Source organism: Schistocerca piceifrons, chromosome 4 (assembly GCF_021461385.2).
Source record: "Schistocerca piceifrons isolate TAMUIC-IGC-003096 chromosome 4, iqSchPice1.1, whole genome shotgun sequence".
Lineage (NCBI taxonomy): Eukaryota > Metazoa > Arthropoda > Insecta > Orthoptera > Acrididae > Schistocerca > Schistocerca piceifrons.
This window is the reverse complement of record NC_060141.1, coordinates 132,748,560-132,764,830: the sequence shown is the minus strand read 5'-3', so window position 1 is coordinate 132,764,830 and position 16,271 is coordinate 132,748,560. Positions and strand designations below refer to the sequence as shown.

The window sequence follows — 16,271 nt, the reverse complement described above, 5'->3', positions numbered from 1 at the left end:
CATATCATTAACATTGATATGCAGCAGGATTAGGTATTACCTTGAAGAAGATGGTCTATTGATGCAAGTCAGCATGGGTTTAGGAAACATTGTTCTTGTTAAACACAACTAGCTCTTTACTCACACAAAGTGCTGAGTGCTATTGACAAGGAAATTCAAATTGATTCCATCTAGACTTCCAGAAGGCTTTTGACACTGTACCACATAAGCAGCTTGTAGTGAAATTGCATGCTTTTGGAATATTGTCTCATTTATGTGACTGCATTCATGATTTCCTGTCAGAGAGGTCACAGTTCATAGTAATTGTCGGAAAGTCATTGAGTAAAACAGAAGTGATTTCTGGCATTCCCCAAGGTAGTGTTATAGGCTCTTTGCTGTTTCTTATCTATATAAAATATTTAGAAGACAATCTGAGTAGCCATCTTGGGTTGTTTGCAGATGATGCTGTCATTTGTCGACTTATAAAGTCATCAGAAGATCAAAACAAATTGCAGAACAATTTAGAAAAGATATCTGAATGGTGCAAAATTGACAATTGACCCTAAATAAAGAAAAGTGTGAAGTCATCCACATGAGTGCTACAAGGAGTCTGTTACACTTCAGTTACAACGATAAATCAGTCAAATCTATATTATACTACCATAAATACCTAGGAATTACAATTATGAACAAATTAAATTGGAAGGAACACATAGAAGATATTGTGGGAAAGGCTAACCAAAGACTACATTTTATTGACAGGACACTTAGAAAATGTAACAGATCTACTAAAGAGACTGCCTGCTTTACGATTTTCCATCCTCTTTTAGAATACTGCTGTGTGGTGTAGGATCCTTATCAGATGGGATTGACAGAGTACACCTAGAAAGTTCAAAGAAGGGCAGCGCATCTTGTATTATCACAAAATAGGGGAGATAGTGTCACTGAAATGATACGGGATTTGAGGTGGCCATCACTAAAACAAAGGTGTTTTTCATTGTGGTGGAATCTTCTCATGAAATTTCAATCACCAACTTTCTCTTCCAAATATGAAAATACTTTGTTCATACTGACCTGCATCGGGAAAAACGATCACCTTAATAACATAAGGGAAATCAGAACTCACACAAAAAGATATAGGTGTTTGTTTTTTTCCACATGCTGTACAAGACTGGAATAATAGATAATTATTTAGAAAGTGTTCGATGAACCATCTGCCAGGCACTTAAATGTGATATGCAGAGTATCCATGTAAAAGTAGATGTAGATGTTCCTGTACTTCAGATTAATGAAACCATGCACTCCTTTCAGTGTGAATGGATATACATTTTATGTCAAATGAGTGGCAGAAAATTTTCTCAATTTAACACTTTATGTAAATGCCAATGTGAACTTCATGACAGCTTTCATTTTATAATATTATATTGTACATAAAGTTCTGAAATATACTTTATGCATTGATTGCATTCTTAATAAATTAATGAGGTTTAATATATGCATGTGGTTCTTGTAGGTCTCATGAAATCATTGTAAACATTGTGTGCAGGTGTCTAAATACAGTATAATGATTCAGACTCTTCTTAGTTAATCAATGTTTTGAAAGTTAAGTTGTTATGCAGTGTTTGTAGTACAACCTGACACAGATAATGAAGGTTTTATTTTTTCCAGGGGATGATAAAGTGAATGCACAGAATGTAACAAAAATTATATTTGTCAGTGGAAAACATTACTATGCTCTGGAAGCACAGAGACAGAAGTTGAACGTGAAAGATGTCGCAATTGTGAGAGTGGAAGGACTGTCACCTTTTCCTCTTAAGCAGTTACAACAGGAAATTGCAAAATATAAGTTTGCAAAAGGTAAATGGAAGTCCTAGATGCAAATATGTTTGATGCACCTAGATGTTGCGGAAGGCAAAATGTGTCATTCATTGACATTCTTCTTGATTTTATTCGTGATTGGCAGTTGAGTAAATGTGCACATGGGTGCTTGAAGTTTGAACATTAGATCAATCTAGAGATGCTGAAGAAATGTAAGGATATCATTGTGTTCAACATATTTTTTTCTGGTTGTAGTGTTCATTTGGAGTCAAGAAGAACATCAGAACATGGGTGCATGGAATTTTGCAAGAACTCGATTTGAAAATCTTCTTGGTAGAAAGGTATGATGAACACTGAATAATTAAAGATTATATAGGTGGAGAGTCAAGGCCTATTAGTAAAGTTATATTCTGTGATTATATTTTGTATTATTCCTTGAAGTTGCTGTTTGGAATTTTGGGTTTGGGCAATTATTATAAACTACCTTAGTGCCTGCTGCTTCACTTGTGCAGACTGCATGATCTGCACAGATTTTTTTTAAATTGAATTTCTATGTTGTTCACAAATTGCAACACCTTCTAAACTTCTACAATAATTAAGGCCTTAGAACCACAGTCTTTTCTAACTGTACTTCTAACCAAAAGCAAGTGTGGTAATTGGAGTCCAATGTTTTTGTTAATCATGCCTTTTGTATTCTCATGGAGACATTTCTGTAGAAACTTTCATCCCCTAATACATATTTCTTTATATGTAACTGAGGACTGAAAGACGAATTTTCATAGATTTAGTTGTTGAGTTTCTCCTGGCGTAATTGTTGATCGAACAGTGCACGGGTGTACTGCCGGTTCATTGTGTCCAACTGGCAGTACACCCATGGATGTTTGCTCATAGATTTAGCTATAAAAGGAGACAAGTAAAAGACTGTGGGTTTGCACGTGGAACAGAAGGCTGTGGAGTGGGAACAGGGAAGGGGATAGGTGAGTGAAGAACACTTGATAAGGAAGGGTGAGGCAAGGAGGGTTATGGGAATGCAGGATATATTTAAGGGAGAGTTCCCACCTATGCAGTTCAGAAAACTGGTGTTGGTAGGAAGGATACAGATGGCACAGGCTGTGAAGCAGTCATTAAAATGAAGGACATTGTGTTGGGCAGTGTGCTCAGCAACTGGATGGTCCAGCTGTTTCTTGGTCATTCATGCGGACAGACAACTTGCCAGTTGTCATGCCCACGTAGAATGAAGCACAGTGGTAGCAGCTTATGTTGTAGATCACATGACTGTTTTCACAGGTAGCCTTGCCTTTGATCAATAAGTGATGCTTGTGATCAGACTGGAGTAGATGGTGATGGGAGGATGTAAGAACATCTCTTGCTTCTAGGTCTATTACAGGGATATGAGACATGAGACAAAGGAGTTGGGAACAGGACTTGTGTACGAATGGATGAGGATATCATGTAGGTTTGGTAGGTGGTGGAAAACCACTGTGGGAGGGATGGGGAGGATAGTGGGTAAGACAATCTCATTTCATGGCATGACAAGAGGTAGTGGAAACCCTGGTGGAGAATGTGATTGAGTTGCTCCAGTCCTGAGTGGTATTGAGTAATGAAGGGAATGCTTCTTTATGGCCGGATGGTGGGGCTTTGGAAGGTGCTGGGTGACTGGAGGGATAAGGCACGGGAGATCTGTTTCTGTACAATGTTGGGAGGGTAATTACGGTCTGTGGAGGCTTTATTGAGACCCTTGGTATATTTTGAGCGGGACTGCTTCTCACCACAGATGCAACAGCCGTGGGTGGCTAGGCTGTATGGAACGGACTTTTTGGTGGAGGTATTGCTGGTGGTTGGTAGGTTTGATATGGATGGAGGTACTTACGCAGGTGGAGGCCAACATTGAGGAAGGTGCTTTTTGGGCCGATGAGGACCAGATGAAGCAAATGGGAGAGAAGGTGTTGAGGTTCTGAAGGAATGTGGATAGGGTGTCCTCAACTTCATTCCAGATCATGAAGATGACATCAATGATCTGAACCAGGTGAGGGGTCCTCAGTGAATCTGAAACAAGTGAGGGGTGAACTTCTGGATGGTTAGGAAGGATTGCTCTAGATGGCAAATGAATGGCGTAGGATAGTGCCATGTGTGTGCCCATTGCCATACCCTGGATATGTATGTAGGAGAGGCATTCAAAGGAGAACTAATTGTGGGTGAGGATGTAGTTGGTCATGGGGACCAGGAAGGAAGTCGTAAGTTTGGAATCCATATGCCACTGGGAAAGGTAGAGTTGAATAGTGGCTAGACCTTGGGTATTAGGGATATTAGTGTAAAGGGAGGTGGCATCAATAGTGAGGAGCAGAGCACCATGTTGTAAAGGAACAAGAACTGTGGAGAATCTGTGGAGGAAATGGTTTGTATCTTTTGTATAGGAGGATAGGTTGCAGGAAATAGGCTGAGAGTACTGGTCCATGAGAGCAGAGATTGTCTCACTGGTGGCACAGTAACTGGCTACTATGGGGCATCCTGGGTGGTTGTGTTTATGGTCTTTAGGAAGCATGTAGAAGGTAGGACTGCGGGGAGTGGCAGGGTTGAGAAGAGAGAGAGATAACTGGGAGAGGTTCAGATGGGCCTAAGGATTTGAGGAGAGACTGGAGATCCTGTTAGGTGTCTGGAATGGGGTCACTGTTGAAGGGTTGGTGGTTGGATCAAACTGACAGCTGGCAGCATCCTTCTGTCAGATAATCCTTGCAGTTCAAAACAACAGTGGTGGTGCATTTGTCAGCAGATAGGATGATAAGGTTGGGATCAGATTTTAGGTGGTGGATTGCGATTTTTTCTGTTCATTTAAGTTTGGTTTACATGTTGAGGGATTTAAGGAATGATTGTGAGGCAAGGTTCAAGGTTAAGAAATTCTGGAAAGTTAACATGGAGTGATTTGGGGGCAGTGGGGGTGGATCATGGTTGGCAAGAGGAGTGGACTGAGTAAGAAAGGGAACACATTGGTCTTAGGTAAAGTCTGATTAGTAGGGTTGGTGGCAAAAAAGGTTTTTCCACTGTACGGGCTGGGAAAAGGAGAGAGTCTTTAACAAGTCCAGAATGTTGAATTTGGGAGTGGAGGAAAAGATGAGGCCATTGGAAAGCACTGATTCTTTTGCAGGGCTAAGGCTTTTGGAGGAAAGGTTCATGACCGTGTTTCGGGTCTGTTAAGATTCTGAATTCTCTATGGTGGTGGTGGGGAGGGGGGAGGGAGTTTTTGAGTGTGGGGTAAATGAAGTAGGTTTGCAAGACAGGGTTTGTCTGCTATGAGGTGATGTGGGGGAGATTTGGAGGCTGCTGCAGATGTGGTGGATAGTGGTAGTCCAAGGTGGAAGTAGAAAGTGAACAGGTCGGCATTGTGCATTTTGTTCTAGTTCCTGGAGGAGCTATGTGTTAGATGGGATCCAGGAATTTGGGACCACACAATATCAGAACTTTATGGATGAAGAGGAGGTATCTGTAAGGAGGTTTGGGCCCGATTGACATGGTTCAGAGGGACTGTGTTGGCGAGAGTTGGGGACTGGTGGAATCTGAACAGGTAGAGGTCATATTTGGGGGAGGGGAGGTTCCATGAGCCAAGCAACAGTGCAGGAGCTGTATGTGGGACTGGGTTGCAGCTAGGGGTAAGGAAACTTTTCTGTATTGACACAGATGGAAGGAAAAAGGATATGTGGTAGAGCATAAATATGCGTAAAAATATGTAAATAACGTAGAAATACATGCAAAAAATTTCACAAAAGTGCACCAAAATACGTGAGAAAAATAAAAAAAAGAGGAAAGATGATGTAGGGAGAAGCAATATGAAACCTGATGGTGTAGGCCAATAGGGAAAGACAAAAGTGAACTAAAGTCATCATGAAAATGCAATGAGACCAAAGATAAAAATAAATAATAAGATTGTAACATGAGGTTCAGGTCTGTGGGTGGATTTATATGAAGGTGGGGGACAGCACATGTACCTAGTCCACATCAGATTAGTATGTGTGAACTGGAATAAGAGGGCAGGAAGAGTGGGGGGAGGGGGGAAAGGATGAGGTAGAAGTTCGTGTGACACAGGAAAGTAAGGAAAACAACAAACGAAAATACATGAGAGTGACCCAAGGAGAGTGATCAATTTAATGTTCAACGATTAATGATGTTTGCTTGAGTAATGTGGCACATGAGATTCTGCACCAACTATCAACACAGTCTTGTAGCCACATGTTGTGTGTGGAGGGGATGGCTGATACAGTGTGGCCCGTAAGTGAGAGGGTGGAGTGCTGTTTGGAAGGCAACATATAGAACACAGGAAAGAAGAGAAAGGAAAGGGCAGACACTGAGTATAGGAGCATTAGAAAATACTAACAAAGAAAAACAGCATTGGGTTACAGGATGGAAGAAAAGCCATTAGGCAAAATCAAACACTGGAATATCCAGGATGGAACAGTGACAGAATTATGAAAAGAGTAGTTTGCTACTCACCACATAGCAGAGATGTTAAACGACAGACAGGCACCACAAAAAGACTATTGAACACGTAAGCTTTTGCCTAGAAGGCCTTCTTCTGAAACAGAAAACATACACACACACATTCACGCAAATGTAGCACACACACACACACACACACACACACACACACACATGGCCACTGTCTTTGGTTGAAGGGGTCAGACTGTGAGCAACTGCACATGATGGGAGAAATTGGTGGTCCCCACCACCAATTTCTCCCATCATGTGCAGTTGCTCACAATCTGACCCCTTCAACCAAAGACAGTGGCCATGTGTGTAAGGAAGAGGCTGGCGCAGGAAGGGGGAGGGAGAGCAGGGTACAGGTGGGGGCAGTAAACTGCTGTTTGTGGGAGCATACAGGAACAAGATGGAGAAAGGGTAGGGCAGCTAGGTGCAGTTGAGTGATTCAACAATGGAGTGCAGGGAGGGGGAGGGGGGGCGGAAAAGGAGAGAAGCAAAAAAGACTGGGGGTGTGCTTGTGGAATAGAAGGATGTGGAACGGGAACAGGGAAAGTGATAGGTGGGTTAAGGACAATATTAATGAAATTTGAGACCAGGAGGGTTATGGGAACACAGGATATATTACAGGAAGAGTTGCCACGTGCACAATTCAGAAAAGCTGGTGTTGATGGGATGAATCCAGATGGCAAAGGCTGTGAAGCAATCATTGAAATTAAGAATGTTGGTTAAGTCAGGGAGCATGCCTGTAATGATTTTTCAACTTAAAACTTGATAATGTTGAATTCATGAAGAAAAAAGAGTGCAGGAACAAAAATTAGAACATCTGGAATGGGTTGCACACCTCACAGTTTAAATGGACTTGGCTGCACACTGCCCACAATAAGACATTGCAAAGAAGCAGCTTTTGTCTCATTTTATGGGGATGTGTTTAAAAAGAAAATCACATTGTGGAAAGCGACACATTCTGACAAATGCAATCCAGTTCTCTAGGCTCACTAGCATTAAAGAAAACACAAAGTTTGAAGAATTCATTGTGTCCTTGAAAGAATTACAGGGATAGTTTTCTAAACATTTTGAGGACACTGCTAATCTTAGACCATTTACTGTTTCAGTTGAAAGTGCCCCTGTGCATGTGCATACATAACTGATTGACCTGCAGGATAATTGTTGTTTTATGTTAAATTTGTATTATTTTATGCTCTAGAGCTCTGCTTAAATGTTGACATGTAGTAGTTTTGTACATCTACATCTACATGGATACTCTGCAAATCACATTTAAGTGCTTGGCAGAGGCTTCATCGAACCACCTTCACAATTCTCTATTATTCCAATCTCGTATGGCATGAGGAAAGAATGAACACCTATATCTTTCCGTACGAGCTCTGATTTCCCTTTATTTATCATGGTGATCGTTCCACCCTATGTAGGTCGGTGTCAACAAAATATTTTTGCATTCGGAGGAGAAAGTTGGTGATTGGAATTTTGTGAGAAGATTCCGTTGCAACAAAAAAATGCCTTTCTTTTAATGATTTCCAGCCCAAATCCTGTATCATTTCTGTGACACTCTCTCCCATATTTCACGATAATACAAAATGTGCTGCCTTTGCCTTTCTTTGAACTTTTTCGATGTACTCCTGCGACGGATTTTTTACGTGCGTGCATGCGATGCACCAATTGCGACGGATTTTACGTTGCTGCTGCAATGCTATTTCTTTTATAATTTTTGTTCACCTACCTCTTTACAGTGGTAGATTTTTGCACATAAACTCCTGACTGCAGCTACTTACGAGATCACAGAAAAGCAGTGTTGAGGAAACTGTAACCTCATAGCTACACGCCGGAGGCCGCTATAAGTAAAATTTGCTGAAAATTTTCTATGTACTTTAAAGAAATGATTCGGAAAGGGGGTGTCACTCGTACTTTAAACATGAAGTTCAAATTTAAACCTTCAGTAGATCTTTATTGCTGTTAAGCAAGATCATCAGCCCACATTTACGAAAATTACTAAAGTTTCTGCTCACAGTTATCACCATACCTAAAACAGCCAGAACTTTTACCTTCCCAAATTCTGAAACCAATTACTTGTAACACAGTCAATGATTGGCCAATTACGAGTACTTGTGCACATGATATTCAGTGGTTGTCTTTAGTTAAAGTTTATGCTCGCCATAAAATACTCAGTATGAATATACTCAGTACCGCCACGCTATATAATTCAAAGTTCACTCGCGATTTTTGTCAGAACAAATTATCACAACACTCAAAAGTTTTCATAAACAGTTTCTGGTCACTACCAGATACCATTAACACTGGACCATAACGCGGAAGTCATCCCGAGACTTCATCTTACACATAATGCGAAAAGTCACATCCAGCATAACTGCCTCCAATCAAAGCTAGCTCCCGACTCTCCTTTCACTCTCCCACACTCAAAACTATTTCACCTCACTAGGCGGCCAACCGTCTCGCTTCTCATTGGCTGTCAGCACTTACAACCAATGAGAACTCACTTCTAGGGCGTGGCTCGCGCCAAAATCTAGCAAGCACCAACCAATTCTCTAGGCTCATTGACGTCATCAAGTTAAGTAACACAAAACTCTCTAATTAAATAAACAAAACAAAATGAACTATAAGCTTTACTCTACATCTGGAAATTTATTATGTAGTTGCGAATGTCTTATACATAAGCACACATACTTGGATATCTGACATTCACTAGTAGGGGAACCACTAGTGGATTCGTTCCCACGTTACAGAGTTGGAACACTTGCCAGTTCCTGTAGAGAATTACATGAATGAGTTTTAATAATACCGAACGTCCCACATACTCTCATGCACGCATTCTCATTCACACACACCCTAACACACAATACACATATTTACTTAGAATTCTTGAAATTATTAATATAGAAAAGTCACAGAGGTTTTCTGAAACTAAAAACTTTCCAAATTTATATATGAACACTGAAAGTGTTATCAGGTCATCGTACATAGTCACTGAAGGTGAACTATTACATCACTGTATTTATTTAAATTCTTGACTGTCGGAAAATTATGTTTTTTTATAGAATTTTACTAACTTCCAAAATACAACTATTTTTGATCTCAGACTTTGACATATTGTTTGTTTTCACAACAGAAAGTTGTACATCAAATATGACGTTCCTCAGGTTATTCCTTTATTAGTTATTAATATTTTTAGTTTCGTATAATGTAAGTGGCCTGCCAGCGCCACTCCACTGCTTTCACACGCGCAGCTGCAACAGATGGTCGTGACGTCAGTCTGCAGGACACAACTCTTCCGTTACTGAATGTATAATACTCTACCGGCTTACATTGCAGCCCACATACATTCTGAAGTAAAGCTTTTAATAGACAAATGGGCGCACGCACACTAGCTGCGACGCCACACACCTCCTGAGGAACTAAATTTTTTAATTTCTTAACAAATTTTTGTTTCTTAATATTTTTCTATTAAAGATTTACTTTATTTACTTTAACCATTATTAGTCATTTCTGGTTCTGTATATATTTCATCCATCAATATCTAGGGCTGATGACCTACAATCAGTTAACTCTATATATATATATATATATATATATTTTAATTTTTTTTTACAAGTTGCTGAAAATGAAACAAACCTACAATACACTCTTTTTACATCACACGCACACTAACAACATAATCGCTTTGGTGAGCGTCACCTCTGAACACTTACACTTTTCACTTCTGCCAGCACTCGTTGTCCGACTCGGTCCTGCTTTGGAGGTCCATATAAATCTCGTGCTACTACAACCTTACGCCAGTGCACCTGAAAAATTCAGCTGGCCTCAGAGTCCATCCTTAAATGCTACATCTTAACCTAACACAATATCCCTCTCAAAATTACTTTAATCATAGTTTTCATGACTCTTACTGAATAACCCTCCTTTTCCAAGTCATCATGCAAAATTTTCTTTCCAATATTTCCATTTACAAATACCCTTTTTTAGTTAAAAGTGAACTAACTTTCCTACAAGCAGTTCCAAAGTGGCACATTTACTGTTAATTTTTCTTCAATTTTTCTTTTTTCATCGCAATGAATCAAACAAGTTACTGTTACATATAAATGTATACAAATTACTTCTAACAAATGGTACACAAATAAACTTCAAATTTCAGCCAGTGCTTATGGCTCTCCAAATCTGGTACAACATGTAACCTTACAAAACACAAAATTATTCATATACATACAATTTTTTTCCAGGCAATCTCCTGCAGTCCTGTACAAGAAAAACAACATCTGAAAACACATATAAACACTACACATTCCTTACACCTACTAATCTTAAAATTGTTCTATTGGCGTCTGGGGCACTTGAATGGTTCATATTCATATTTGGGTTCCTCTTCACTAAAGTCAACTTACGGTTTCCCAAGCCAGCCTTTTGCTGCTCTGTTACAATAATCTCCAACTCAGGTTTCACAAAATTCAACATCAGGTTTCTCTAGTCACATTCAGTATTTGTTACATAGTCATATCCATACTACACTCACTCAGGTTAGTAATGGTTAATAATGTCTCAATTTATTCTAGGTTATGTAAGGTTCCTTCTCACTTCTCTCATGTGCACATCCACCTGTTTTTAAGCTTTGATCCTGTTTTTGTTTACTTACACTACCTCACTCCGTTTACAAACATAGCCTCTCCTTCTTTTACCAACATTGAGCAGGCAACACCTTGCCTCTCACTCCTTTGTTTATTATTATTTAGCAGGCAACACTTTTACTGCTCTGTTACACATTACCATCGTTTTACAGCCAGCCTTGCTGCTCTGTAATTATTTCCTCATCACATACATTCTTATTGAAACATTTTCTCATTACCTTACACAAATATTCTTCTTACAACATATTACCATTATTTTTCAGACAGCCTTGCTGCTCTGTATCATACCTTAACCTCCCATACTAAAACAACCTCCCGAGGTTCTCACGCCATTTATTCACATACTTAATACCACGACTGAAGGCAACACCTAACCTCTCACTCCTTTACTGACGTTATGCAGGCCACACCCTGCCTCTCTTCCCAAAACAACCTCCTGGTACTCTCTCTAACGCTAGATAGTGAAGAAAGAAAGAAGATAGTAAAAAGTTCTGAATGAAATAAGGGGAAGGTTGACAATACGAAATGAAAGGAAATAGTATTGTCATATGACTCGAGACCTAGTGCTCGTCACGCACTTAGCTCTGCAAAGAGTGCAAAGCCCTCTGAGGTATTTTTCATCTCTGACACTATCCAACTCAGACGGATCCACTTCTTTACCTCCACCGTACTCGTTATAGCCTTCCATCAGTTTTTTGGTCTTGCAAATACAGATTGGAAAGTCAGTCAGTTCTGTATCATCACATGGTCTCTTACCTATGAAGGGTATTGCTCTAAGGTTACCATCAACTCTAACCATTACATCATTTGTCCCGAAATTTACCCATCCTGCATGTTTACTAAGAAAATCAGCACCCACCAGCATGTCTACACTTAGTCCACTTATTACTAAGAAGTTCTGCTTAATTACTACCCCCTTTACAACTATGGGTAGGAATACTTCTTGCTTTACCACCTTCTTGGTTTTTCCTGTTGCTACAATTATATTTAAGCCACTTACTGGCATCTTCACTACTTGTTTATTATCTGGGAGTCCATTCACAAAATTTTTTGACACAGCACACACCTCTGATCCTGTATCTATTAAACACTTTACCTTTTCATTTAATACACTTAACTCTATTATTGGCTGTCCAAAGTACTCTTTTTTGATTTCAGGTTTTACTTTGTCTAATAAATCCTGCACCGTTTCCCTTCTGTCAAAACCTGTCTTCTGGGTGGATATCACATTCATGCTTACAAGGTCTCCCTCATGCTTAATATTATCGCTATTATTAGTGGTAGCTCCTACCAGTCTGTCCACTAGTGCTAAATCGAAACATCTCTCTAGTGTTTCTCTTCCTTTACTCACCTCTGTTTCTGCAACCCTAACCCAGGTGTCGTCAGTAATATATATATCCTCCATTTATTCCTTCTTCTCTTCTTCTTTACGACCCTCAACTACTTCAAATAACCTATTAAGCACATCTTTGACCTCTGCTTCATTTCTGTTTCCACCACTGTCAGACAGATCCTCATCTGTTTCGCTGTGCAGATTTACGTTCACCTCCTGATTCAAAACCTTATTATCATTACTTATTTCTTCGACAAGCGTGTTCTTACTCTTATTGTTAATATTACTGTGCCCCATTAACTCTTCTTTAATTGATTCTGCTGTCTCTTGTTGCTCCCCGTTATTCTTTCCGTCTTTCGTAGCAACTATATTAATGCTAGGTGATTTTACTGGTGCCTTTCTTATGGATGGTTTTGCAAGCGGGTTTAACTCGGAATGCCGTTGTCTACGAACGCTAGCATAATCGTAGACAGCTACAAGTTTTCCGACCGTGGTGCGTCACCGCTAACTAACGTCCTTCGCCAGCTGGTTGCGTCACCTCCTGACATCTGTCAGCTGTCTTCGTACTGCCCCCTGTCATTGACCCGATTATCATATGTCCTGCCTCTCCCTCGTGACCTACCTTGATATCTGCCTCCTCTCTGCACACTCATTCTGCTTATGTTTACATCAGTGCGATTGTCATTCAGCCTAACAGGAGGGCGATACTCTCTTCTCACACTTTCCTCCTCTTTGAGTACTGATTCAACACGTTCTAGATATTGTCCAAATTTATCTACATTGTCTCTAGGTGCATATATTAATTTTATTCTTCCAATTCCAAGGTAACTTATTGTCTACCCCCAAAATGATTTGCTCCATTTCTACTTTATTATTAAGATAGGATAGAGTAGTTACCCACCTTTGTACAAAACTTTTTATTCCTTCTTTCTTGGGGTTGTATTTTTCCCCAGTCCAGAAATGGTTAAGTACATCCATTGCTTTCACTTACCCCAGTACTCCTCAAAGAAAGTGTGTTTAAATTCCTGTAATTTAGTATATTTTTCTGAGGCCAAGTTCTCCCAGATTCTTGCCTCCCCCATTAAGTTTGAAGTAATAAATCTGATCTTCTGCTTATCACTCCACACTTTAGGCAAGATATCCTCAAAGTCATTCCAAAACTCATGTGGATGTACACTTTTATTGGGATCAAACTTGAGAAACTGTTGATGGGTGACATAAGCAATCTCAGTGGATTCTACTATCCTACTAGACATAATGCTACCACTATTGTTAGTAACACACTGTTCTACTTTTGTTAGCCGACAGTCATGCTCACACAATTGCTCATTCATACTTTCACTGAATTGATTAATATGAGTTTCCAAGCCAGTGACTTTATTTATTACCTGAACCCCAAGTTTGTCACACTTATCTTTATTTTCCTTCAATTTACATTCTAAGGCAGCGTGATTTATTTCACTATAATTTTCTACCCCTTTGATATATTCACGAGCCTTGACTATTTCTGAATTTACATGCACTTTAAATTGCTGGTGGTCATCAGTAACTTGTTTGCTTTGTGTAGTTAATTCACTTTTTACTTGAACAATAGTTTGTGTACATTCCTGTTGAACCTGATTTATTTCAATTTTTACATTATTACTAAGCACTGCCATGTTGTGCTTCCAACAATCTCTTAGATCTGAAATTTTTGAATCCAGCTTAGATTCTATTTCCTCACCCATATTACTCATTTTTGGCTCTAACCCACTCAGTTTTTAATCTATCTCAGAACCCATTTTTGTCATATCAGAACCTAATTTGGTAATATTAGCTTCCATCTCCTCACTTAATGAGGTATCCATTTTCGTCATTTTAGCTTCCATCTCGTCACTTAATGAGGTACCCATTTTCATCATATTAGAATCCATTTTTGTCATATTAGCATCTAAACCATTAAATTTTGCCAATAGACTCATTAACATACCTGCCACACTATGTTTCACCCCATCATTTACTGCTACAATGTTTCGATTAATATTAGCTACTGCCACAGGTAGATCTGAAACACTGGGATCTGATACATTCTGTTCCACCTCCGATCCATAATTAACACTTAATGACTCTGTCAAACTACAACTGAAATTGGGTTGGGACACATCCAAACTAAAGTTCATGGGATCATAAATCTCTTCCCCTTGTTCTTTCCCCCTATCTACCATCAGTTCATCCTCTACATTTGTTTGCTTACACTCAGCCATTTTTTTTTTTTTTTTTTTTTTATTTTTTTTTTTTTTTTTTCCTCCCCCACACACACAAAGTTTTAAAAAGCACACTACTTAACTTTGCACTTCTGATGTCTCCAACATGGCTAGCTGAGGCTGCAGGTCCTATCACCATGCACTGGGCCACCATACCAGTTTACGGGCCACCACTCCAGTCAACGCTGCCAACTACTTCCGCTTCATCTCATAGCTCGTACGAGGTGCATTCAAGTTCTAAGGCCTCCGATTTTTTTTCTAATTAACTACTCACCCGGAATCAATGAAACTGGCGTTACTTCTCAACGTAATTGCCCTGCAGACGTACACATTTTTCACAATGCTGACGCCATGATTCCATGGCAGCGGTGAAGGCTTCTTTAGGAGTCTGTTTTGACCACTGGAAAACCACTGAGGCAATAGCAGCACGGCTGGTGAATGTGCAGCCACGGAGAGTGTCTTTCATTGTTGGAAAAAGCCAAAAGTCACTAGGAGCCAGGTCAGGTGAGTAGGGAGCATGAGAAATCACTTCAAAGTTGTTATCACGAAGAAACTGTTGCATAACATTAGCTTGATGTGCGGGTGCGTTGTCTTGGTAAAACAGCACACGCGCAGCCCTTCCCGGACGTTTTTGTTGCAGTGCAGGAAGGAATTTGTTCTTCAAAACACTTTAGTAGGATGCACCTGTTACCGTAGTGCCCTTTGGAATGCAATGGGTAAGGATTACGCCCTCGCTATCCCAGAACATGGACACCATCATTTTTTCAGCACTGGTGGTTACCCGAAATTTTTTTGGTGGTGGTGAATCTGTGTGCTTCCATTGAGCTGACTGGCGCTTTGTTTCTGGATTGAAAAATGGCATCCACGTCTCATCCATTGTCACAACCGATGAAAAGAAAGTCCCATTCATGCTGTCGTTGCGCGTCAACATTGCTTGGCAACATGCCACACGGGCTGCCATGTGGTCATCCGTGAGCATTCGTGGCACCCACCTGGATGACACTTTTCGCATTTTCAGGTCGTCATGCAGGATTGTGTGCACAGAACCCACAGAAATGTCAACTCTGGAGGCAATCTGTTCAACAGTCATTCGGCAATCCCCCTAAACAATTCTCTCCACTTTCTCGATCATGTCGTCAGACCAGCTTGTGCGAGCCCGAGGTTGTTTCGGTTTGTTGTCACATGATGTTCTGCCTTCATTAAACTGTCGCACCCAAGGAACGCACTTTTGACACATCCATAACTGCATCACCACATGTCTCCTTCAACTGTCGATGAATTTCAATTGGTTTCACACCACGCAAATTCAGAAAACGAATGATTGCACGCTGTTCAAGTAAGGAAAACGTCGCCATTTTAAGTATTTAAAACAGTTCTCATTCTCGCCGCTGGCGGTAAAATTCCATCTGCCGTACGGTGCTGCCATCTCTCGGACGTATTGACAATGAACGTGGCCTCATTTTAAAACAATGCGCATGTTTATGTCTCTTTCCAGTCCGGAGAAAAAAAATTGGAGGCCTTAGAACTTGAATGCACCTCGTAGTCAGCCAGATGTCGTTGTTATCAGCTACTTCAGTCGGCGTGATATAACCGCAAAATTCATCCGCCAAGCGCATCAAACACACTCACAGTTCATGGGCTATCATTGTCTTTCTGTCCACGTGGCGATAGTTCACTCTTAATATTTGTCCTTTCCCCAGTTCCTATTTATTCGCGAGCACTTTTTTATTGTCCAGTTACACAACCACACGTGCTTTTAATGAAATGTTTCATTATCTT

General features: G+C 40.1%; 1 protein-coding gene across 2 annotated transcripts in view; it reads left to right on the top strand.

Moving 5' to 3' along the window:
* LOC124795215 (probable 2-oxoglutarate dehydrogenase E1 component DHKTD1 homolog, mitochondrial) overlaps positions 1-16,271 on the top strand; it is a 355,821-nt gene that overhangs the window by 327,793 nt on the left and 11,757 nt on the right. Inside the window, exons 17-18 of one of the 2 annotated variants that reach the window (XM_047259132.1) lie at positions 1,648-1,836; positions 2,053-2,138. In XM_047259132.1, coding sequence (XP_047115088.1) covers positions 1,648-1,836; positions 2,053-2,138 — 275 coding nt within the window. Of the gene's footprint in view, positions 1-1,647; positions 1,837-2,052; positions 2,139-16,271 lie in introns of those variants that run through there. The other variant, XM_047259133.1, reaches the window with a different exon arrangement.